This window comes from Oncorhynchus masou, chromosome 16, assembly GCF_036934945.1.
Source record: "Oncorhynchus masou masou isolate Uvic2021 chromosome 16, UVic_Omas_1.1, whole genome shotgun sequence".
In the NCBI taxonomy this organism is placed as follows: domain Eukaryota; kingdom Metazoa; phylum Chordata; class Actinopteri; order Salmoniformes; family Salmonidae; genus Oncorhynchus; species Oncorhynchus masou.
Genome location: NC_088227.1, coordinates 19,855,792 through 19,879,624, shown reverse-complemented (window position 1 = coordinate 19,879,624; position 23,833 = coordinate 19,855,792). Strand labels below are relative to the sequence as shown.

At 43.0% G+C, this 23,833-nt stretch overlaps 2 protein-coding genes across 10 annotated transcripts in view; one reads left to right on the top strand and one right to left on the bottom strand.

Annotated features, from left to right (window-relative positions):
- Positions 1–2,143: 2,143 nt before the first annotated feature.
- Positions 2,144–17,830, top strand: LOC135557621 (uncharacterized). 6 transcript variants are annotated; one of them, XM_064991067.1, is made up of 15 exons: positions 2,144–2,325; positions 12,208–12,310; positions 12,546–12,610; positions 12,701–12,767; positions 13,784–13,975; positions 14,120–14,322; positions 14,508–14,576; positions 14,794–14,860; positions 14,926–15,053; positions 15,203–15,272; positions 15,373–15,579; positions 15,955–16,197; positions 16,351–16,455; positions 16,688–16,876; positions 17,058–17,830. In XM_064991067.1, exons 4-15 carry the CDS (start codon positions 12,710–12,712, stop codon positions 17,264–17,266), a joined length of 1,740 nt encoding a protein of 579 aa, XP_064847139.1. In that variant the 5' UTR covers positions 2,144–2,325; positions 12,208–12,310; positions 12,546–12,610; positions 12,701–12,709; the 3' UTR covers positions 17,267–17,830. The 6 variants fall into 6 exon arrangements, with proteins under 6 accessions (XP_064847139.1, XP_064847143.1, XP_064847142.1 ...); XM_064991070.1 differs by lacking the exon at positions 2,144–2,325 and adding an exon at positions 7,697–7,877 and having other exon boundaries at positions 16,691–16,876; XM_064991066.1 differs by lacking the exon at positions 2,144–2,325 and adding an exon at positions 7,698–7,877.
- LOC135557620 (atypical kinase COQ8A, mitochondrial-like) overlaps positions 17,829–23,833 on the bottom strand; it is a 33,880-nt gene continuing 27,875 nt past the window's right edge. For 2 of the 4 annotated variants that reach the window (XM_064991062.1, XM_064991064.1), the window contains exons 10-15: positions 23,019–23,112; positions 21,923–22,070; positions 21,527–21,634; positions 21,259–21,324; positions 21,082–21,168; positions 17,829–20,854 (exon numbers count right to left, since the gene is read on the bottom strand). In XM_064991062.1, coding sequence (XP_064847134.1) covers positions 20,561–20,854; positions 21,082–21,168; positions 21,259–21,324; positions 21,527–21,634; positions 21,923–22,070; positions 23,019–23,112 — 797 coding nt within the window. In that variant the 3' untranslated portion in view covers positions 17,829–20,560. The remainder of the gene's footprint in view (positions 20,855–21,081; positions 21,169–21,258; positions 21,325–21,526; positions 21,635–21,922; positions 22,071–23,018; positions 23,113–23,833) is intronic. The other 2 variants (XM_064991063.1, XM_064991065.1) reach the window with 1 other exon arrangement.

The window sequence follows — 23,833 nt, the reverse complement described above, 5'->3', positions numbered from 1 at the left end:
TGGTAGTGCTGCATCACACCTTAGATCCAGTCTACACTGTACCTGACAGTAGCAGACTAGTGATCAGAGAGGATGTAATACTCACAGTGGACTGTCTCTTTCATGAGAACATGGGACTACTGGAGTGTCCTCGCAATGAATCAGTGTTCAAAGACATTTTGAAGAAGCTTGGCATACTTCCTGAGGTATTGTATGATTTACAATCACAATTTTAAATGTTTTAATTCAGTACTGTGTCACTTTGTAGATAATGTACGAGAGAAACTAATACAGTATATATCTTTTTTTCAGACTAAAAAGAAAGCAGGAGCCAATAGGGCTCAGGGGAGGCAAACTGTACAGCCAATGGTAGTTTATTCTATATTCTACATTTACTCTACACGAGTATTTTTATTAGTAATATGAAGATGATATTTTTCAAGTTATAAACTAGAAATCAAATCCAACATTTGTGTTACTCTAAACAGATATCTAATTGTTTCCAAATGAAGGTGAGATGCAGTATGTTTCTCTCTTCTCAGAAGTCTTTCCTCAACTTCTGCTGTTGCTGTATTCCACACTCATCCTACAGAGGGCCAGAACACTCCCCCTAACCAAGATGAGAGGACAGGGGCCGAATTGAAAAGGTAGAAGATAAAGAAGCGTATGAACAGTATTGCATAAATACTGACATTGCATAAATACTGATTGATTCTGATACTTTCCATGTTTCACTGAGCACCACATACATTGTGTGATCCTTTTGTAATGCATCCAATGACTATGACTGTAATCAATTGCAGGAAGTACATTTTCTGATGATTTTTTTTGTTTTGCATTTCAGGGGGAATAGACACATGAATCTCAATCATCACTATAACATGTAGTGGTATATGCTCTTTCCAAGTCGTGTACCTGTATATTTACTTTATGTGTAGGCCGCGGATACAACATCTAACAAAAGCAAGAAATGTGTGCTTAAAATACAATTTATACATTGATAATGACTGAGATGGTTATACCTGTGATAAAACAATATATTCAATAGTATAAACTGGATAGTTTGGCTCCTGGATGAAGATTAGCTGAAAGCTGTTGTATATGAGACATTTGTGCCACGTTCACGTGCTGGTCGAAACTCGGAAATATCCGTTTGCTAACTGGTTGAATGCTGCACGTGTACAACCAGTTAGCAAGTCGAAAATTTCCAAGTTTCTTAGTTCCGACTAGCACATGAACACTGCCTATAAACCTGGTAGTCTGGGTCCTGGATGCTGATTTGTTGAAAGCTGCGGTATATCAGACAATATACCATGGGTATGACATAGAATTACTTGTTTACTGTTCTAAATTATGTTGGTAACCAGTTTATAATGGCAATATTGCCCCTTGAGGGTTTGTGGTATATGGCCAATATACCACAGCTAAGGGCTGTATCCAGGCACTCCACTTTGCTCTTTGCCTAAAAACAGCCCTCATGCTGCGTTCATGACCAAGTTGGAAATTACCACATACAACATACATACATCATCCTGATCTCCACTTTCTCCCACATGCTGACCTCTGATATCACCTACTAAAGAAATTACCACTATAAAAGCATTTTCAACAGTTATATGCAAAAACAAAACAATTTATTTATAGTAATATGTTTACGGGCATGATAGCTGTACTTTTAGTTGATAGGTTACACAGCTCGTTGGCCATTAGCCAATCAGCGTTTCTAAACGAGATCAAAGCACGTGAATGTATCACTGGTAAATTCCCACCTCCATCTTGGTTATGAAGGCAGCATCAATTGTGGTGTATTGGCCACATACCACACCCCCCAGCCCTTATTGTTTAAATAATATACTGAACATGCCTTAGACATGCCTTAAACATTACTTTGTCTAATATATGAGCCAATGAACTCAGAAATTCATGTAGATTATTTTTGTTAAACCAATTAATACTTGCATTGTGTCAAGCTATTTAACCTTTACTTTGTCAGAAAATGGTGTGTTGTTGTGACAATAATGACCTGCTGTGCAAGAAACCAATAAAAACGAATAAATAAAGGAGGCTATTTATTTTGTCAGAGCCATAGAGACGCTTGGCTGATTGTGAGTTGAATGTTATCCCCCACCAACCAACGGGCTGGGCTGTTATAGCCTGACACTTTCACTTTCTGTTTACTAGAAATCATGAGGATGTTTCAAGAGTGAAAATACCGACACAGAAGTGTTTACATAAATTAAGATTATATTACTTTTGATCTGGTATTTGGCGAACCTCTCGTCCAAAAGTGATTGTGACTAGTTTGTTTATTATCTGTGTTGGTTGACGTCGTGACAGTATTATGCGGTAAGTAGACTACGAATTAATCATCTGAATTTGTGTATATTTTTCTAGTTTGGACAGCCGATAGTGCAGATCTAGCGCCCATGCACTGTCGTCTTTCTAGGCTTGAAATGCATTTTGTCAAGGTGTGTCAGGCAGGATAAAGAAAGTGCATTTTGTTGAGGATATTATATATATAGAGAGAGGGATGCTCTGACAGAGAGGAACTGGTCTGCATCATTACAGCTCACTCTCGGCCAGAAATGGTTTTTGCAGCTAAAACAGAATAATAAAAGATAATAATGCCAGTTTGATACAGGTGCAACATGTAGTGAGTAGGAGAGTGAAATAGAATATCACCAAATACCCCACTACAGGCAAGTAACACAACTGAAGCTGTACTCAGGAGAGCGAATTTGATAAATGGGGTGAAATAACACAGACTGTGTCATTAAGGGGGTTAAGCACAAGCTAGTCTTTGAAGTTGTGGAGTTGGATCAAAACCCACTACTCTCTGGTTTTACGTGTGAGCACTTAGGACTCGTAACTCACAATTCCAGCCGAGCTAAACAAAGTGGAGCAGTGCCCCAAAGAGCTGCTGAGCGAATATCATGACGTGTTCAATGATCTAGTGGAGTCTGTGCTTGGAGATGTCCACTTCCAGTCTGGTCTCATAGACTAGACATAACATCGTAAACATACATCTTGGAGACTCAAATTAGTAATGTTACGTTTGTTATGGTTACATAAAACAGATGGCTACTTAGGGTGGTTTGTCGGGGTCGAACGTATAAGGCGAACGTCTAACAACTCAAAGGTTGTGATTTGGAGAGACACGCTATAGACAGACAAGGGACAAACTTTTCTGGTCGAACATGAGAGAGGAATCAAGGACATCTATCCAATTGCTCAGCCTGTAATGAATATGCATGAGCACAGCAAAACGAAACAATAATTTCACATAACATCCCAGAGTGCCCATGGCAAACAGTGAACATGGACATTTTTGCGTATATGGGAAAGGACTTCCTGACTATGGTTGATCATTACGTAGATTACTGGGAGGTGGAGCCACTGCCAGACGTGTCAGCTGACATGGTCGTCACATTCTGCAAAGTGGGGAGGAGGGGGGCTATGAGGCAGAGCCAGCTGCCAAGAGAGTGAAAGACTTATGCAAGGGGTCAAAGCCAGACAGTATGGATGTATAGTCAGCTATACTGCAGTGGTGCAACACGCCACGGAGGGGATGGACAGTAGATACGCACAGCGTCTGATGTCGCGCAGACTCAAGTCATTGCTGCCGGTGGCACCCAACCTGCTGAAGACCTCTTAGGTTTTGGTTATCACCAGTGTGGGTAAAATCACTGGGAAGCAGTATTTGAGGCGTCACTACAGATGCGGGTTCGATCCCAGGCTGTGTCACAACCGGCCGTGACCGGGAGTCCCATAGGGTGGCGCACAATTGGCCCAGCGTCGTTCATATGTCTCCGAATCTCCGCGTCGGGTACATTCGGGCCTCCACTTCACCCGCCTCCTCAAGTTTATTTTTTGTGAAGAAGAAGGAGCGAGGTCTGCGCCTGTGTATTGACCATCGAGGTCTGAACCAGATCACTGTGAGGTATAGTTACCCGCTACCGCTCATAGCCGCAGCAATTGAGTCAATGCACGGGGCGCGCTTCTTCACTAAACTAGATCTCAGGAGCGCTTACAACCTGGTGCATATCCGGGAGGGAGACGAGTGGAAGACAGCTTTCAGTACCACCTCAGGGCACTATGAGTATCTCGTCATGCCGTACGGGTTGATGAATGCTCCATCAGTCTTCCAAACCTTTGTAGACAAGATTTTCAGGGAACTGCATGGGCAGGGTGTAGTGGTGTATATTGATGACATTCTGATATACTCCGCTACACGCGCCGAGCATTTGTCCCTGGTGCGCAGGGTGCTTGGTCGTCTGTTGGAGCATGACCTGGACGTCAAGGCTGAGAAATGCCTGTTCTTCCAGCAGTCCGTCTGCTGACCTAGGGTACCGCATTTCCACCTCAGGGGTGGAGATGGAGAGTGACCGCATTTCAGCCGCGTGTAATTGGCCGACTCCCACCACTGTAAAGGATGTGCAGCGATTCTTAGGGTTTTCCAACTACTACCGGGGTTTTGGTAAGGTAGCGGCTCACATTACCTCACTGCTGAAAGGGGGCCGGTACGTTTGCAGTGGTCAGCTGAGGCGGACAGGGCTTTTGGTCACCTGAGTGCTCTGTTTACCTCGGCTCCCATGCCGGCTCGAGGGGGCTAAACACCCTTTTCTCATCTGGATTGACCACCTCAATCTGGAGTATATCGGGGCAGCGAGGAGACTGAACCCTCGCCATGCCAGGGGGGCCATGTTTTTCATCCGTTTTGTGTTCACCCTTTCCTACAGACCAGGCTCCCAGAACGTGAAGGCAAACTCATTGTCCCGGCTGTATGACACAGAGAAGTGGCCCATGGATTCCACTCCCCGCCTCCTGCCTGGTGGTTCCGGTTGTGTGGGAGTTGGACGCAGACATTGAGCAAGCGTTACGTGCAGAGCCCACTCCCGTCCAGTGTCTCGCTGGGCGTCTGTACGTCCCGTCTGCTGTTCGTGACCGGTTGATCTATTGGGCCCACACGTCACCCTCCTCTAGTCACCCAGGCATCGGTTGGACGGTGCGCTGTCTGACTGGGAAGTACTGGTGATCCACTTTGGCTAAGGACGTGTGGGTTTATGTTTCCTCCTGCTCGGTGTGCTCCCAGTGTAAGGCTCCTAGGCACCTGCCCAGAGGTAAGCTACACCCCTTACCTGTTCCACAACGGCCATGGTCACACCTGTCAATCGATTTCCTGACCGATCTTCCCCCATCACAGGGAAACACTACAATCCTGGTTGTTGTGGATCGTTTTTCTAAGTACTGCCATCTCCTTCCTCTGCCCGGTCTCCCTACGGCCCTAGAGACTGCGGAAGCCTTGTTTACGCACGTCTTCCGGCACTATGGGGTGCCTGATGATATAGTGTCCTGGCAATAGGACCTCAGAAACCTACCCACATCCTGGTTAACTCTCTCCACCTGCCCGTTACTCTCGGGGTGAAAACCCGAGGTAAGGCTGTTCGAAACCCCCAGACGTTCCATGATCGACCTTCCAGACCCTCGAAGTGAACTGGGGGCCACGATCAGAGACGATGTCCTCCGGCACCCCGTAGTGCCCGGAAGACGTGGGAGAATATAGCCTCCGCAGTCTGTAGGGCTGTAGGGAGACCGGGCAACGGGAGGAGACGGCAGGACTTAGAGAACCGATCCACAATCACCAAAACCGTAGTGTTCCTGTGAGACGGAGGGAGATCAGTCAAAAAATCTACTGATAGGTGAGACCATGGCCGTTGTGGAACGGGGAGGGGTTGTAACTTCCCTCTAGGAAGGTGCCTAGGAGCCTTACTCTGGGCACACACCGAACAGGAAGAGACATAAACCCTAACGTCCCTAGCCAAGGTGGGCCACCAATACTTCTCCCGGAGGACCCACACTGTCCTCGCCACCCCAGGGTGACCCGAGGAGGGTAGGGTGTGAGCCCACCGAATCAGTTGGTCCCGAACACCAAGCGGCACATACTTCCGCCCAGCCGAACACTGAGGAGGCATAGGCTCCGCCTGTAACACCCGCTCGATGTTTGAGTCCACCTCCCATACCACTGGTGCCATCAGCCTCGAGGCGGGAAGGATGAGAGTAGACTCGGTGGACCGATCCTCCGTGTCATAAAGGAGGGACAGTGCGTCAGCCTTTACGTTCTGGGAGCCTGGTCTATACGACAGAGTAAACCGGAATTGGGTGAAGAACATGGCCCACCTTGCCTGAAGTGGATTCAGTCTCCTAGCTGCCCGAATATACTCCAGATTCTGGTGGTCGGTTCAGATGAGAAAGGGGTGCTTAGCCCCCTCAAGCCAGTGTCTCCACACCTTCAGAGCCCTGACCACCGCTAACAACTCCCTGTCCCCCACATCATAGGTACGCTCCCCTGGACTGAGTTTCCTCAAAAAGAAAGCGCAGGGGCGGAGTTTTGATGGCGTACCCGAGCGCAGTGATAGCACGGCACCCACCCCAGCCTCGGAAGCGTCCACCTCCACTATGAATGCTAGAGAGGGGTCCGGGTGCGACAACACGGGTACATCCGTAAACAGCGCCTTCAACCTGTTGAAAGCTCTGTCCGCCTCTGCTGACCACCGCAAACGCACCGGGCCCCCCTTCAGCAGTGAGGTAATGGGAGCCGCTACCTGGCCAAAACCCTGGATAAACCTCCGGTAGTAATTGGCAAACCCCAAAAACCGCTTCACCCAAAAACCGCTTCACCGCCAATTACGCAAAGAAGAAGAAATGTGTGCTTAAAATACAATTTATACATTGATAATGACTGAGATGGTTATACCTGTGATAAAACAAAACAATATATTCAATATTATTATAAACCGGGTAGTTTAGCTCCTGGATGGTGATTGGCTGAAAGCTGTAGTATATGAGACATTTTTGCTGTATTCACGTGCTGGACACAGAGATGACTGGGGATGAACTGGAGATGCCAAAGAACCACTGATGCCAAGGCAGTACAGAAGGAACAAAACAATATATTCAATATTATAAACCGGGTAGTTTGGCTCCAAGATGTTGATTGCCTCAAACCTTTTTGCAGCGTTCACGTGCTGGTCGGAACTCGGAAATGTACGACATGCTAACTGGTTGAATACGACACGTGTAAAGACAATATATCACGGCTAAGGGCTGTATCCAGACACTTCACATTTTCAACAGTTCACATTTTCACATTTCCAGACATTTCCAAAAGTTATATGCAAAAACAAAACAATTTATTTATAGTAATATGTTTACGAGCATGATAGCTGTGCTTTTAGTTGATAGGTTACACAGCTCGTTGGCCATTAGCCAATCAGAGTTTCTAAACGAGTTCAAAGCACGTGAATGCACCACCGGTAAATTCCCACCTCCATCTTGGTTATGAAGGCAGCATCACCTGTGGTGTATTGGCCACATACCACACCCCCCAGCCCTTATTGTTTAAATAATATACTGAACATGCCTTAGACATGCCTTAAACATTACTTTGTCTAATATACGAGCAATGAACTCACAAATTCATGTAGATTATTTTTGTTAAACCAATTAATACTTGCATTGTTTCAAGCTATTTGACCTTTACTTTGTCAGAAAATGGTGTATTGTTGTGACAATAATGACCTGCTGTGCAAGAAACCAATAAAAACGAATAAATAAAGGAGGCTATTTATTTTGTCAGAGCCATAGAGACGCTTGGCTGATTGTGAGTTGAACGTTATCCCCCACCAACCAACGGGCTGGGCTGTTATAGCCTGACACTTTCACTTTCTGTTTACTAGAAATCATGAGGATGTTTCAAGAGTGAAAATACCGACACATAAATTAAGATTATATTACTTTTGATCTGGTATTTGACGAACCTCTCGTCCAAAAGTGATTGTGACTAGTTTGTTTATTATTATTATTATCTGTGTTGGTTGACGTCGTGACAGTATTATGCGGTAAGTAGACTACGAATTAATCATCTGAATTTGTGTATATTTTTCTAGTTTGGACAGCCGATAGTGCAGATCTAGCGCCCATGCACTGTCGTCTTTCTAGGCTTGAAATGCATTTTGTCAAGGTGTGTCAGGCAGGATAAAGAAAGTGCATTTTGTTGAGGATATTATATATATAGAGAGAGGGATGCTCTGACAGAGAGGAACTGGTCTGCATCATTACAGCTCACTCTCGGCCAGAAATGGTTTTTGCAGCTAAAACAGAATAATAAAAGATAATAATGCCAGTTTGATACAGGTGCAACATGTAGTGAGTAGGAGAGTGAAAGAGAATATCACCAAATACCCCACTACAGGCAAGTAACACACAACTGAAGCTGTACTCAGGAGAGCGAATTTGATAAATGGGGTGAAATAACACAGACTGTGTCATTAAGGGGGTTAAGCACAAGCTAGTCTTTGAAGTTGTGTTCAATGATCTAGTGGAGTCTGTGCTTGGAGATGTCCACTTCCAGTCTGGTCTCATAGACTAGACATAACATCGTAAACGTACATCTTGGAGACTCAAATTAGTAATGTCACGTTTGGTATGGTTACATAAAACAGATGGCTATTGAGGGTGGTTTGTCGGGGTCAAACGTATAAGGCGAACGTCTAACAACTCAAAGGTTGTGATTTGGAGAGACACGCTATAGACAGACAAGGGACAAACTTTTCTGGTCGAACATGAGAGAGGAATCAAGGACATCTATCCAATTGCTCAGCCTGTAATGAATATGCATGAGCACATCAAAACGAATCAATGATTTCACATAACATCCCAGAGTGACCATGGCAAACAGTGAGCATGGACCTTTTTGCGTATATAGGAAAGGACTTCCTGATTATGGTTGATCATTACGTAGATTACTGGGAGGTGGAGCCACTGCCAGACGTGTCAGCTGACATGGTCGTCACATTCTGCAAAGTGGGGAGGAGGGGGGCTATGAGGCAGAGCCAGCTGCCAAGAGAGTGAAAGACTTATGCAAGGGGTCAAAGCCAGACAGTATGGATGTATAGTCAGCTATACTGCAGTGGTGCAACACGCCACGGAGGGGATGGACAGTAGATACGCACAGCGTCTGATGTCGCGCAGACTCAAGTCATTGCTGCCGGTGGCACCCAACCTGCTGAAGACCTCTTAGGTTTTGGTTATCACCAGTGTGGGTAAAATCACTGGGAAGCAGTATTTGAGCCGTCACTACAGATGCGGGTTCGATCCCAGGCTGTGTCACAACCGGCCGTGACCGGGAGTCCCATAGGGTGGCGCACAATTGGCCCAGCGTCGTTCAGGTTAGGGGAGGGTTTGGCCGGGGTGGCTTTACTTGGCTCATTGTGCTCTAGCGACTCCTTGTGGTGGGCCGGGCACCTGCAGGCTTACTTCGATTGTCTGTTGAATGGTGCTTCCTCCCACACATTGGTGCAGCTAGCTTCCGGGTTAAGCGGGCGGGTGTTAAGAAGCGCGGTTTGGCGGGTCATGTTTCGGGGGACGCATTACTCGACCTTCACCTCCCGAACCTGTTGGGGAGTTGCAGTAATGAGACAAGATCGCATATCACTAAATGGGGGTAAAAATATATATAGATATTTTTCGGATCTGTGTTTCATAATTTTCCTTCAATTTTTTTTATTTTAATTTTTTTTACATTTCACCTTTATTTAACCAGGTAGGCAAGTTGAGAACAAGTTCTCATTTACAATTGCGACCTGGCCAAGATAAAGCAAAGCAGTTCGACACATACAACAACACAGAGTTACACATGGAGTAAAACAAACATACAGTCAATAATACAGTATAAACAAGCCTATATACGATGTGAGCAAATGAGGTGAGATAAGGGAGGTAAAGGCAAAAGAAGGCCTTGGTGGCAAAGTAAATACAATATAGCAAGTTAAACACTTGAATGGTAGATTTGCAGTGGAAGAATGTGCAAAGTAGAAATAAAAATAATGGGGTGTAAAGGAGCAAAATAAATAAATAAATAAATTAAATACAGTAGGGAAAGAGGTAGTTGTTTGGGCTAAATTATAGGTGGGCTATGTACAGGTGCAGTAATCTGTGAGCTGCTCTGACAGTTGGTGCTTAAAGCTAGTGAGGGAGATAAGTGTTTCCAGTTTCAGAGATTTTTGTAGTTCGTTCCAGTCATTGGCAGCAGAGAACTGGAAGGAGAGGTGGCCAAAGAAATAATTGGTTTTGGGGGTGACTAGAGAGATATACCTGCTGGAGCGTGTGCTACAGGTGGGAGATGCTATGGTGACCAGCGAGCTGAGATAAGGGGGGACTTTACCTAGCAGGGTCTTGTAGATTCGCAAGAGGGTGAATGTATCTCACCAGAGAAAGAATCAGAGAGAACGAAACAAAAAATGTGCTAATCAGCGTTGAGCTAAACTGTGTGAGTTCAACTGTGAATGGTCCTGGCGAAAAAATCTAAGTCTAAAGGGAAGCCAGCTTGGATTTGGCATCTCTCCTATCAAATTGCTTTGAGAGCATATGTCATTAACAGGAACAACTTGAATTGTTGCATCTCATTGTGTTGTTGTCCACCGGTGGCTAGCTAGCTAAAATTGGCTCTTTCCTAAATTAGCCATGGATGGATATAGGAATTTGGACGTGTGGTTTTACTTAATTCTCCGTACTGACCAATGATTTTAAGAGCGATTCTGATCCAAACATTTCTCTACAAGTTGGGTGAGTCAGCATGCGTTTCTACTTTCACAAAGGCGCACGCACACACGCAAACAAAAATCAGAACCATGGACAGCCACATCATATTTAGCTTATGTTGATTGGACTTAATTGTTTTGGGTATCATTCAGTTGTCACTGTATTAGACTAAGCAGAGGTGATTTGACGATGTTGAAGTTGAGTTGAAACGATGCTGGAATAGTGGAGGCATCTCCTGTTTTCTTTGTGACTTGCGGTAACTCTCTGTGGTTTTAAATCAACAGTTGTTTATTGGTCTGAAAATGTTAGAAACATGTAGGTCATGTAGGTCTGTAGGTCTGTTACATGCAATATGCGTCATGGATTTCCCCAGTCAGAGGTTGCTGTTTTGTGATAAAGCCAATGTAGAAAAGGCCCATGGAGTTGGTGGAATAATCCTTTAATTCATTGCCATTTACTCAGCTGGGCCAGGGGCGCTTTAGTTAGGTCAGGTGGAAATGTCCGACAGATCTCAACTCCATAAAAGGAGGAAATTGCCATCTCCTGATCTCGCTGCTTTCTCTTCCTTAACACCATCTGATCCAGAAGTTCTGTGCGTCCATGAATCTACGTAAGTCCACCGACTCTTACCTTTCATCTGAATTATCTGTGGCGATCGGGAGAGTTGGCCATTCAGTTATTGTTTATAGTCATCATCGCGGAGCGCGGCTTGGAGCGCACGCTTCAAACATATTGTGAATTGTCAATGATTACATCCCTACGGATCCTCATAGGCCAATTATGCAATCGATATGGTTCATGTGTATTGAAATTAATTTATATAGACACATGAAGACAATTGAAAGAGTGAAATGAGAAACGTCATTGTTTGCTAACTGATTGACTTTGATAATGGGGATTATAGATTGTATTGTATTCACTGTTTGTATTCTTTCATGATTTATGATAAATAGTTACGAGCCTAAATGACTCGCGGATGATTACTATTGACTTCTTAATGAACTGGACTGTTGAATTCCCTAAATTATGTTAATAATGAATGATATGATTTGATATTTGATTGGATACATGTTATTTGTTTCCTTTGTGATGCAGCACAGACTACTCAGTAAATATACCACTTTATGGTTAAAGGAAACCCTGCCTCAGTCTCATCCATTCCTGTCACCTGACACGTGACCTCCTGTTCACCTTCACTGTCAGTCATCCTACCTGTCCAGCTACCCACACAGATTCCACTAATCTTTCAGCCAAGGTTTTAATGTATTCTGCCACTGTCTTATTGTCTCGGCCTTTAGGCCTATATATCACGCTCGCAAGGCATTTGAATTAACAGCAAACAACGCAATTATCACAGCACATAGTGTAGGATGTAATATGGGGGGTGGCTTGGCTTCCCCAGTGGACTTATCCACACACCGCTACTGTTAATTCATATGCCTTGCGACCGTGACACCTGGTGTGTATCTGCGTAGTGGTCGTCTGTCACGACCAACCAAAAGCACTATTTTATCCTGGTATTTAACTTTTGTTTCTGCCTTCTCACCGTTAAAGCTAGTGGAGGGAAATCATGCGACAATCTGTCATTAAGTGTTTCAGTAACAGGCAATCCTTTGTGTTTCTCTGCAGTGTCAGTATTTGACGTCCCACTCAGCCAACACACATCTAAACAGTGACTGTTTCTCCGTGGGTCTTACCTGGCAGCGTAATAAAGGTTGATTAACAGCAGCAGGTGAGATTATATTTGTAATTTTTGCATCCACTCATGGCCTAATGACTCTTACCTTGCCCTAATCAGTGAATTTGTTATTTGATTGCCCAGGCTTATTGAATTATGAAAAATGTTGATAAATGTACCTTTAACAGCAAGGAAAATGTATTCTCTGGGCACAATGTTTTTTTCTATCTGAAAGTGTTGTAACATTGTATCAGAATAGGCCTACCGTCCTTAATCTTATCTTTTCAAGATCAGAGCAGAGGACAGCAAATCCTGTTTCCCTACAGCAGCATCAGTGTGACACGTTTGATTCAGGTAACTACAATGAAATGATAGTTAGCAGCTGTGTAAGCCTGTGAACAATGTTTTGTACTAATAAATAGTCTATAATTCTTTTCCTCCTAGGCAAAGACGATGAGTTTCGAAAAGCCAAACAGGATCCTCTCACCAGATGCAGCATGTGCCCTTACAAGTAAGCAAAGATTTACATGATCTGGGTCCCAATTAACTTGTGGCAACCACCTGTTGTAGGATATCAAAGAGTCTGAGCGCAGTAGGCTATTGCAATAATCTTATATTTATTTAACACATCTACATTTCAAGGGAAGGGGAACAATGGGCATCTTGGCAAAAAGGAAGTGTCTGACAAGGTTAGGTCGACTAGCTATCAGTTTAATGGTCGTGGTGCTGTCCATGTTGCTAAATGTTTGTGCGCTGGTATAGAGAGCAATCGTAATGGCGTCTTTTTGTAGGCATTAACTCCGCCATCGTTCGTTGGACAAATCTTATTGGGAAATAAATTGAGTTTTTGTAGGCATTTTGAATAAAAGCTGAAATAATGTGTGGTAAACACAGGCCCAGGAGATCTTCTACATTCATACAAAAGATCTCCTCAGCCTGTGTTAACCTCCGACTTTGTTTACGGCGTTTATCCCAAAACCCTATTCTTTCTCCATTAATTTACCTGTTAGGAATGGCTGAACGAACCAGAGGTAACTCATTTCAGTATTTTAGGACTTCAAGCGGGCAAGCTCTATATTCCTGTAGTTTGCGATGTTGTGGTGCTGAACATTTGTGCATCAGTAGAATAGTGTCCCCAATTGGTCAATTTCACCGCAATATCACCAGGAATTAACAGAGTTCCGCTATCTCCAACTTTTTGCATCGCTCTGTTCGCCAAACTTATTTATCCATGCTCATTTTGGCGAGATCCACTTTCCTTTCATTGAAAATTAATGGGCTCCGTCATGTTGTCAGTGCACGTCCATGTTAGTGGACATTGCCTGTAAGGGCACAATAAAGGATTCAAACAGGCTCGTTAGATGTCTTTATTGTAGCTGCGACTTCTACAGTACAATTTAAGTTCTCCTACAGCACTGCCATTTATGGACCAGGCTTGCTGTAAGACACTTTAATATGCTAATGTAGTAACTGAGGTGTCACAGTTGCTTAACCCTATACTTAAATCACATGTTTATTATTCTATAGAGTGGAGGACTGAGACATTCTTCACCATTCTGACTGGGAATACTCTGCGGTCTCATGAGGAAATCAATCGCTGTCTCACTGCAGAAGGTTTAACTGAGGTGACGTCACTAGAAGAGAGTAATGTCATCCTGGCTTTCTGTCCCATCGTCTCTCGTGCTGGGACTGTTGAAGCAGCACTGCAGAAGATTCCAGGTAATCTTGGCACCCAGAACCAAGTGTACTGTAACAGTCTGTCACCAGAGACTATTTCCATGCGATCAATAATTCATAAAGGAACTTCTCAAAAAGTGACATCTAATTCCAAAAGCTCTTATCTGTCCCTCGTTCTCTTGACAGCTGGTAAACCTGTCATCCTGGTAGTGCTGCATCACACCTTAGATCCAGTCTACACTGTACCTGACAGTAGCAGACTAGTGACCAGAGAGGATGTAAGACTCACAGTGGACTGTCTCTTCCATGAGAACCAGGGACTACTGGAGTGTCCTCACAATGAAGATGCAATTAGAAAGATTCTGGACAGGCTAGAAATACAGCCAAAGGTAGTTCAACTTTATTCAATAAGATAATTTAGATAAAGAGGAACATTGTGTCCCCAATTAATACAAATGGGGGAAAAAGTGAGCTTGAGTTGAGATTAGTAACGTCTAGGGAAATAACACGTAGTTGTCATACTCCTCATGCACACTGACCTGTATGTGTACTGTCTATTTTAACTCCGGTGCAGAATGATGAGGTCTGGGAACTAATCAGAAAAGAAGAAGCCAGTGATGCCCCTGAGCAGGAAAACCTAGAGGTATGTTGTCTCATTTCAGACTTTGCCACTTGGTCAAAATACGAATGACAGGTCAGAGCAGAGGGAGGTGGTCAGAGCAGAGATCAAATCCTGTTTCCTTACAGCAGCATCGGTGTGACAATACAAATATGTTTCAGGTAACTACAATTAAATGATAGTTAGCAGCTGTGTAAGCCTGTGAACAGTAATAAATAGCCTATCAATCTCTTCCTCTTAGGCAAGGACAATGAGTTTGGAAGAGCAAATCAGGGGCCTCTCACCAGTTGCAGCATCTGCCCTTGCAAGTATGTTATCTCCCTGAGCTTTATGCAGTTGTTAACTGTCCTCCTAATAACATATTTGTTTTCAGGAGCTGGAATTAAAGAGGACATTGATATTCAAGAGTTAACAAGAGATGATCTGAACGAACTTCTGCCAGGCCTTGAGCATTTCAAACTTAGGAAGAAGATCAGTGAACTTCTAACCCAATCTAAACAGGTTGGTATAGTCCCAAAAGCTTCTATGGTTACTGTACCACTTTGTGGGATCATTCAGTATAGTTAATAGAATTAAGGTTTTTGATTCATTGTACATTTCCATTGTATGTACTAATCCCCCCATGTTTTCTGTTATGTTTTTTTTCTTAGGACACAGCTAAACCTATCGATTTAATTCTTAACGAGTTTAGGGAATTCCTTCCAGCTGTTGTCATGAAGAGTAAGTCCCTTTTCAAGGACTTTCAGCATAGCTGTCACCCAATACATTTGTGGTGTCTCTTTGGTTGTAATTGTATGCACTGGTCACTTTCTCCTTACAGATGCACTTGTTCCTGGGGGAGTGTTACATGGCTACGTCCCTATTCTTAACGATTTGAAGAAGCAGCTGGCCAAAGCCCTGCACTTCATTCAGGAACACGTTGAACTGCTTGAGAGCTACAATAAAGAGCCCATGGAGGCTGAGGGCAATGCTGTGTCCCCATCAGCTGACTCTGCTACAGCAGGAAACCAGCTATCCAATGTTGCAGGTAAATGACATAACTGCTGTTTGTGTTGGTTGCAGAATAGTGGGTCTCATCCCTCATGAATCAAGACATAGATAATGGTATACAAAATGTTGAGAAATTAGACATTATTGGAGCTCGAACAGTCTTTTCTTAGCCTAAAATTACTGTTAACAGCCGAAATGTACATTATTTCCAGTACATAAGCAATCTGTTGAATGCGCTTCAAAACGACCAGGTAACTCAACCTTAAACATGGCATGTTTTTCCTAAAACATAATAATTCTATAATGTTAAACCCTTTTACAGCTGGCAAATCCAACCACAATGACCTGCAGACTCACAACAATGTGCTGCAAAAACACTGGACATGAATTCATAGTACTTTGTTGTCCTCAGCCTTAGGTGCTGTAGAGGTCCACCCCAAACGACCAAGAATAGATCTGCCCACCAGTGGTAAGTGGCAAAACTTAAAGGAAACCCCACCTCATACTCCAGGAGCAGCTGGAATAACATATGCTCCTCCAAGTACCACTGGTAGTGTGCACTTCTTGACGCAAGGCAAACTGAAGACCTCAAAATCATGCTCTCCGTACACTTCAGGAGCAGCTGATATTGAGCCATCTGCAACATCCTACAAAGGTCATTATCAAAGCCTAAACACTGTTCAATGTCATTAAATCCTTTAAAATATAATTAATTTATAGGTCAAAAATTGATTTATCAATCACAGATTGCCCCTTTAAGGAATTGGAAACAATGTGTTGAGAATTTGATTTCAATTGCTACTTTCAGATGGGTCCTCATCAGTACTTGGTAACATCCAGGCCCCAAAAGAAAAGGAAGGAAAAGAACCTGGAAGATGGAGTTTCATTAGATATGTAACAAGACATTGGCCGGGTGAGATTCTTGAGATATGCTTTGTATTAATCAAACAATTTGTTCATGCATTTCCTGTCAGTCAATCTAATTGGCATAAATCCCTCCTTACCTCTCAGCTCTGATAGCTGATGTGTGATGAGCTTTCTAGTGTGAAATGTCTGCAATGGAAATCCATCACTTTGCTTTTGTTTGCAACATCTTGGGGATATACTGTATGTAGTGTTGTCATTTAATTATGTTTTGTTTCAAGAAGTGAAAGTCTATTCCCAAGTGTGTGGAAAAACACTGAACACTCACCTTGCACTCATGAAACAAGTGGAGGATCTGGGTCTTAAACGAAAGGAGACCAGTGTAGAGGACTGCCAAGTCATAATGGTCTTCTGTCCGGTTACATCTCGTGTGGGAACTGACATCGAGGCTGCCATGAGCCAAGTTCCAGGTAGGAAAGCCTTTTGGGATTACGCCATGAAAGCAAAAGATTTCTAGACCAAATACAATTGTCAATACTACTTCTATCCTGGGATTTCATTTTACTCAACAGGATGTATTGGTCCATGTTGTAGAACAACCTTTTGGGTGGAAGTACTTTTCTAAAGCTGCATCATTTTGTCTCTCAACAGGTAACACAGATGCCATTCTAGTGGTGATGCACCATACTTTTGATCGCTACTTTGTCACAGACCAGAGATCTGCATCTCACTACAAAAGCGTAGTAGAGAAAGTTAATGTTCTCTTCCATGACTCTGTGGGACTTCTGCATTGTAAAACAAATGATATTGCAGTGACTCTCATACATAAGGCCTTACTGAAATACAAAAGCAGTCCTTAGACATTAATCGCCCCATTGTGGCAACAAAGAAAGTGTTTGAAGACTGTAACAAGATTACAACGCCACCAACATTATTTAAAAAGCTATACATTACTACAACTTCCACCCAGGGCGTTGGTGACTCATTCTAGTTTAGAAGAAAGCTTATCACAATCTGTGTAGTGAGCCAAATTAAATATTATCTTGATTCTCAATAAGTACAAAACTAGACGTCTCTCTGTAGAACCTCTGTTGTGAGTGAATCTTTGAAGATACCTCATATGTATGAATTTCAGCTTGTTCTACTTTTAGTATTAGAAGCACTTATAGTTTGAGGTGTTCTACTTTGTTACGTTATGCCTCAATCATGAGAATGTGTTTGTGTTTATGAATGTTTAGTCTTATTCTATGAGAATAAATCAAGTACAAGTGTTGCATAAAATATTGAATAACTTAGTAATAATAAGATTTTTTTCTCAACTCTTCTGATATCAATAGACTTACTCATTTGTGTTGAGGAATTTCTGTCTCTGCAGATAGATTTAACTATTCCAAAGCTAAAATAAAGAGTGCACACGCAACATTGATTGGAACAAGTGTCAAGTCAAATATTTAATATTTATCATAACACTAAGAACGTAATTGATTATAAAAATTCTGCTGATATCAATATAAAAGATGCATAGCGGCATTCATTTCTAAACATCCTTCTAGCAATACTTTTGCATTTATATTCACAAAGTGATTTAGAATCACCTTTCTCTTGCCTTAACAGTCTTTCCATCACAAAGTAAAGACAGGCTTTAATGACAAAACAGCAGTTTTGTCAACTGATGTAAAACCTGCTGTTAATAAAGGACACCATGATCAAAATGTCATAAGCCCACCAGGCCACAAGTGTCAAAACACTACCATGGGCCTGTAGCACCAAAATGTAGGTCAGTCAATGAGAATGCATGTTCTTATTTCCTCAGGCACTGGATGTAAGGCCATGTCCCATGATCCATCCATCAACCATCTCCACCTCACAGAAGTAACCATGTCATGACAGTTCAGATCATTGATAAATCTATATTTCATGTTTCCCAAATGTAATGTGTTTATAGGGACAGGCTTTACAGGAGATTGCCCTCAAACAGGAATTGGTCTGCAACCTGTTAATGTGCGCAATATGCTTAAGTGTGAGAGAACATCCTTTTACACTTTGGTATGAATCACATGAGCATTTGTCCTCATAGGACACTAGAACTACTGCCACATGCTGGAAAATAGGTCATTAACAGTATATCACTGTTCTTTATATTTAACTCCTGTCTCATCACTACCACTGGTTTTATGCCCATTAGACAGTATCATATCCCCACGTCACAAGAAACCAACTGTCTTGAATTCACAATAGCTTTACAATTCTGACGCACATCATGGCATTTATCCCAGTTAACTCAACCTAGACAATCAACCATCTGATACGTCTTGTGAATGTTAACTGGACAGCCATGGTTAATATACTCCAAATACACACAAAAATACAGTACCAGTCAAAAGTTTGGACACACTTGACTATTTTCTACATTGAATAATAGTGAAAACTGAAATAAACTGAATCATGAAGTAACCAAAAAAACGAATACAAATTTTATGTTTTAGATTCTTCAAAGTAGCCACCCTTTGTCTTGACAGCTTTGCACACGCTTGGCATTCTCTCAACTAGCTTAATAAGGTAGTCACTTGGAATGCATTTCAATTAAACAGGCGTGTTTTGTTAAGTTAAATTGTGGAATTTTGTCACAAGGTATACAGAAGATGGTCTTCTACCAAATATGGCTAAGTCAAATAAGCAAATAGAAACAGTCAATCATAACTTTAAGAAATGAAGGTCAGTCAATCCGGAAAAATTCAAGAACTTTGAAAGTTTCTTCAAGTGCAATCGCAAAAATGTGCTATGAGTTACCTCCAGAGTTACCTCCGCTGCAGAGGACAAGTTTATTAGAGTTAACTTAATCTCAGATTGAAGCATTTATTTGGAATGCAGAGTTCAAGTAACAGACACATCACAACATCAACTGTTCAGAAGAGACTGTCAATCAGGCCTTCATGATCAAATTGCTGCAAAGAAATAACTACTAAAAGGACACCAATAAGAAGAAGAGACTTGCTTGGGACAAGAAACACGAGCAATGACCATTAGACTGTTGGAAATCTGTCCTTTGGTCTGATGAGTCCAAATTTGAGAGTTTTGGTTCCAACCACCGTGTCTTTGTGAGACGCAGAGTTGGTGAACAGATGATCTCAGCATGTGTAGTTCCCACTGTGAAGCATGGAGGAGTTGTGACGGTGTGGGGGTGCGGTGTGGGGGAGACACTGATTAATTTAGAATTCAAGGCACACTTAACCAAGATGGCTACCATAGCATTCTGCAGCGATATGCCATCCCATCTGATTTGCGCTTAGTGGGAGTGTATCATTTGTTTTTTGACAGGACAATGACTCAAAACACTGAAAGGGCTATTTGACCAAGAAGGAGAGTGATGGAGTGCTGCATCATATGACCTGGATTCCACAATCCCCCGACCTCAATCAAATTGAGAGTTTGGGATGAGTCGGACTGCAGAGTGAAGGAAAAGCAGCCAACAAGTGCTAAGCATATGTGGGAACTCGCTTTTTGCATTTTTTATTTTACCTTTATTTAACTAGGCAAGTCAGTTAAGAACAAATTCTTATTTTCAATGACGGCCTAGGAACAGTGGGTTAACTGCTTGTTCAGGGGCAGAACGACAGATTTCTACCTTGCCAGCTTGGGGATTTGAACTTGCAATCTTTCAGTTACTAGTCCAACGCTCTAACCACTAGGCTACCCTGCCGCCCCAATGCTTCAAGACTGTTGGAAAACAATTCCAGGTGAAGCTGGTTGAGAGAATGCCAAGAGTGTGCAAAGCTGTCATCAAGGCAAAGGGTGGCTACTTTGAAGAATCTAAAACATAAACAAATCTAAATATATTTTAACACTTTCTTGGTTACTACATGATTCCATATGTTTATTTCCTAGTTTTGATGTCTTCACTATTTTTCTACAATGTAGAAAATAGCAAAAATAAAGATAAACCCTTGAATGAGCAGGTGTTCTAAAACTTTGGACCGGTAATGAATATACACACATATTCTGGTTCGGGGAAGAGACGGGCAAAAAAGTGCCATTCATATACATTAAATTAACAGCAGAGAAAGTCTGGCTAGGGTCAACATCCCTCCCCTTATAGTCCACACCCTCTGTAACCCTGATGCTGTAGCCCTGTTATTGGCCCTCTGCGGTGTCCGTCACTGGCTTGGTCGGTTGGGGCGGCCCCTCCAGTAGTTGTTATAGGCCTCCTGGAACATGTTCTTGCAGCCGAGCTTGGCGTCGAGGCGGGAGCAGATGAGGAAGGAGCCGCCCATCTTGCGGTGGAGAGAGTAGGTCTCCTCGGGAGGCGGGGTGAGGCGCTGCTTTAGCATCACGGGGATCAGGTTGTGGATGCGCTCTGTGGTGCTCTGGGCGCCGAAGTTAAAAGGCTCCATAGAGGCAAAGGCCTCGCCCAGGATCATCACCGCGTCCACATGGGCGTTCACCATGGACTGAGGGAGGGGACGGACAGAACATACTCAGAGCGAGTAATAACCTGTATGTGTTTGTGTGTTTTTTAGTGGGTTCAGTGGGAGCCATTGTAATTAAGTTATGGGTATTCACTACTCAGTTTATGCCTTGGAGTAATGAAGAGCCTTCTCAATTCATTGTCTACGACAAAATAAACCAGTACGTGGCATTGTTGATTCATGTGTTGAGAACGAATGAATTGACTCACCTTTGACTCATAACCTGTGAGGAACTTGAGATCTGCTGATCTCCTCCGAACCCCCTCTCTGTCTCCCTCTGCTGCTGACTTGATGAGCTGATTAAAACAATGAATGTCACACACACGTCAAATAAATCATTTTGATCGGCTATGTTTTGCTGTGGGATAAAGCCTCATAGCTTTTACCTCGATGTAGATGTCAGTGAAGTCCTCACTAAATCCTCTTGTGGCTCCGAAATCCAACAATGCAACCTATGGATGGAACAGAAGTAATGTTTAGTCATTCTAAGCATTCAACAACATCGTGCTACTGGAGGTGGCTACTGTATCGGCTTGGCAGGCTCTACAAAAGACACCAAGAAGACCCATTTAAACAGAGACAACCTTTAGGAGGGTCATCAACATTAGTTACAGGACTCTAATGTTGAAATTGATAACAAGAGTTAAAATTCACCCTGTGCGTCTGTGGGTCGTAGAAGAAGTTGGACCAGTTGGGGTCAGTCTGCATGTATCTGAACTCAAACAGCTCCCTTAAACAAAGTTTCAGGATATTCTCACAGATCTGACACACACACAGCGAGAAAGAGGCAGAGAGAAAGAAAGATACTTTAAGAACACACATTTTTCAGTCTGCAATTTCGCCACCAAGGGGCAGTAATACACTGTAGCAGGTGCTTTGGCGGGTGAGGTAACAGAAATGAGTTTGCTGTAGTGGCGTTTGTCTTAGACACCAAAACAAGCTTGGGCAAGCAGAAAGCACACATCAAAATCCACAAGTACACAACGTACAATAAGTAAGTACCAAAATACACAATGGTGGCCTTTGTTAATGAACACAGGTGCAGCATACAGTGACCTCGTTCTTGAGCTCCTGGGAGAGTTGTTCAGCCTGGTCCAGAGGGAAGCCTGGGACCAGCTCTGTGGTGAGGACGGCGTTGCTGCTCAGCTCGTCTATTACATCTGGCACGTAGAAGAACGGGTGGTCTTTCAGCAGCTCCCTGTACCAATCACATAACCATCGTCAGATGCAGGAACAACACAACACACCACTTTGAAAACTCAAGCTCTTATGACTAAATGGGAGTATATGTGCAGTATTTATGTCATGACAATTCAAAGGATATTTCCAGTGTTTCAAAAATGGCATTATGTTACTGTATGAATTTATAATAACACGGTAGGATCTTCTGTTCAAACTCCACAGATGTCTCAGTGAGTGACCTCTGCAACAACTCATCTCCACAATCCCTCAAATAATCCTCCCGTGTCTACACTCTAGCTGTACAAATCACTGTTTAATACTGTATGAACATGTACAGAAGGGAGAGTCCACCGGTCATGGTCAAGGTGAAAAAGCATGTCATCCACAGCGGGTGCGTACTGTATGTAACAGGAGCCCCCTCTCTGGACACAAAGCTTATCCCTCCCCCTCACCCTGCCTGCCAACAAACCTGGGGATCATGGAGCGGGGACAGGAGGCATGAGGACAGGGTATGTAGAGGGGGTGCTTGTTGTCTCCTTGTATTATGTCCAGATCGGCTATATTTAAATGCTGGCTGTAGACGAATGATGCACTTTTATATCAAAGTCATCCAACCAACACTCCCTAAAGGGCTGGAGTGGCTATTTGTAGACCCTACATGCTACAGTACATTTCCTGATCTGGAGTCATACAATGATATGCTGTGTTGTCCTCCCACCACGATCTGGAAGTCTGTGTTTAAGAGATTCATTTACCTTGGCCCTCTTGGGATTTATGGATTTACTAAGTGCTCACTAAAAAGCCACTGCTTGAGTCATCACAAATTCCTATTGCTTGGCTACATCCAAAAGATAAAGCCACATTTCCCCCCTTCATTTCTGGAGCTTGCTGTGACGATTAGATGATGAAAATAGTTACGGGGGAGGTGGTCTTTAAGAGAAATCTGGTTGTTTTGATCACTCACTGGAATTTCTTGGCACATTTGGCCTCTCTTATGTAATCACATTCCAGTGCCAGCTCTCTGCTCATCACCTCAATCAGATGCTCAGGGAAGAGACCTGCACAAGATGTTAACAGAGGGAGAAAGAGCGAGAGAGATATAGAGAAACAGATGGATTATGGTTGACTGAGGCCTAGAGGGATGTGTGCTCGGATCATTCCCAGAGTACAGTGGAGGCCCAGAATGATGGGTACTGGACACCATCATCGATCATCTGCTGGGTGACCCTCTGCTGTTGATGACTGCGTGGGCTTTAAACGCACATTAGTTAGAAATTGTCATGTAAAAACTGGTGCACTGGCATTTTCCACCCCTTAAGCCAGGTTCGACAATTTACCTGTGTAACATCAGGTTGTTTGTGCTGAGGTGGAGGTGTGGAAATAAAATGTGCGCCAAAATGCCCATTTCAGTCAGCGCAACTAGAAATATTGAAGAAGGACCGAAAGCTGGTCTTAGCGGAAATACAATTGGTTATGGCATTGATTTTGCCAACAAATGTGCACACAGTAGTTTTATGTACATCACCAATGTTTAAAACAGACTCCATAAAGTTTTCCCTTATCTTAAAAAAAAAGTCATGCATCTTGGACCAAACAGTCAAATGGCGGGAATCCCGATCGCTGCCTGTGGTTACTTGGTTACTACATGATTCCATATGGGTTATTTCATAGTTTTGATGTCTTCACTATTACTCTACAATGTAGAAAATAATACAAATAAAGAAAAACCATAGAATGAGTAGGTTTGTCCACATTTTTGACTGGTACTGCATATCCATA

What these genes read in the sequence shown, in the direction of transcription:
- LOC135557621 (XM_064991067.1), top strand. Translation starts at nt 12,710, where the DNA reads ATGAGTTTCGAAAAGCCAAACAGGATCCTCTCACCAGATGCAGCATGT. An exon ending in AGCACTGCAGAAGATTCCAG is followed by an intron (nt 13,976 to 14,119) that starts GTAATCTTGGCA and finishes TTCTCTTGACAG; the next exon opens with CTGGTAAACCTGTCATCCTG. An exon ending in CTGAGCAGGAAAACCTAGAG is followed by an intron (nt 14,577 to 14,793) that starts GTATGTTGTCTC and finishes TCTTCCTCTTAG; the next exon opens with GCAAGGACAATGAGTTTGGA.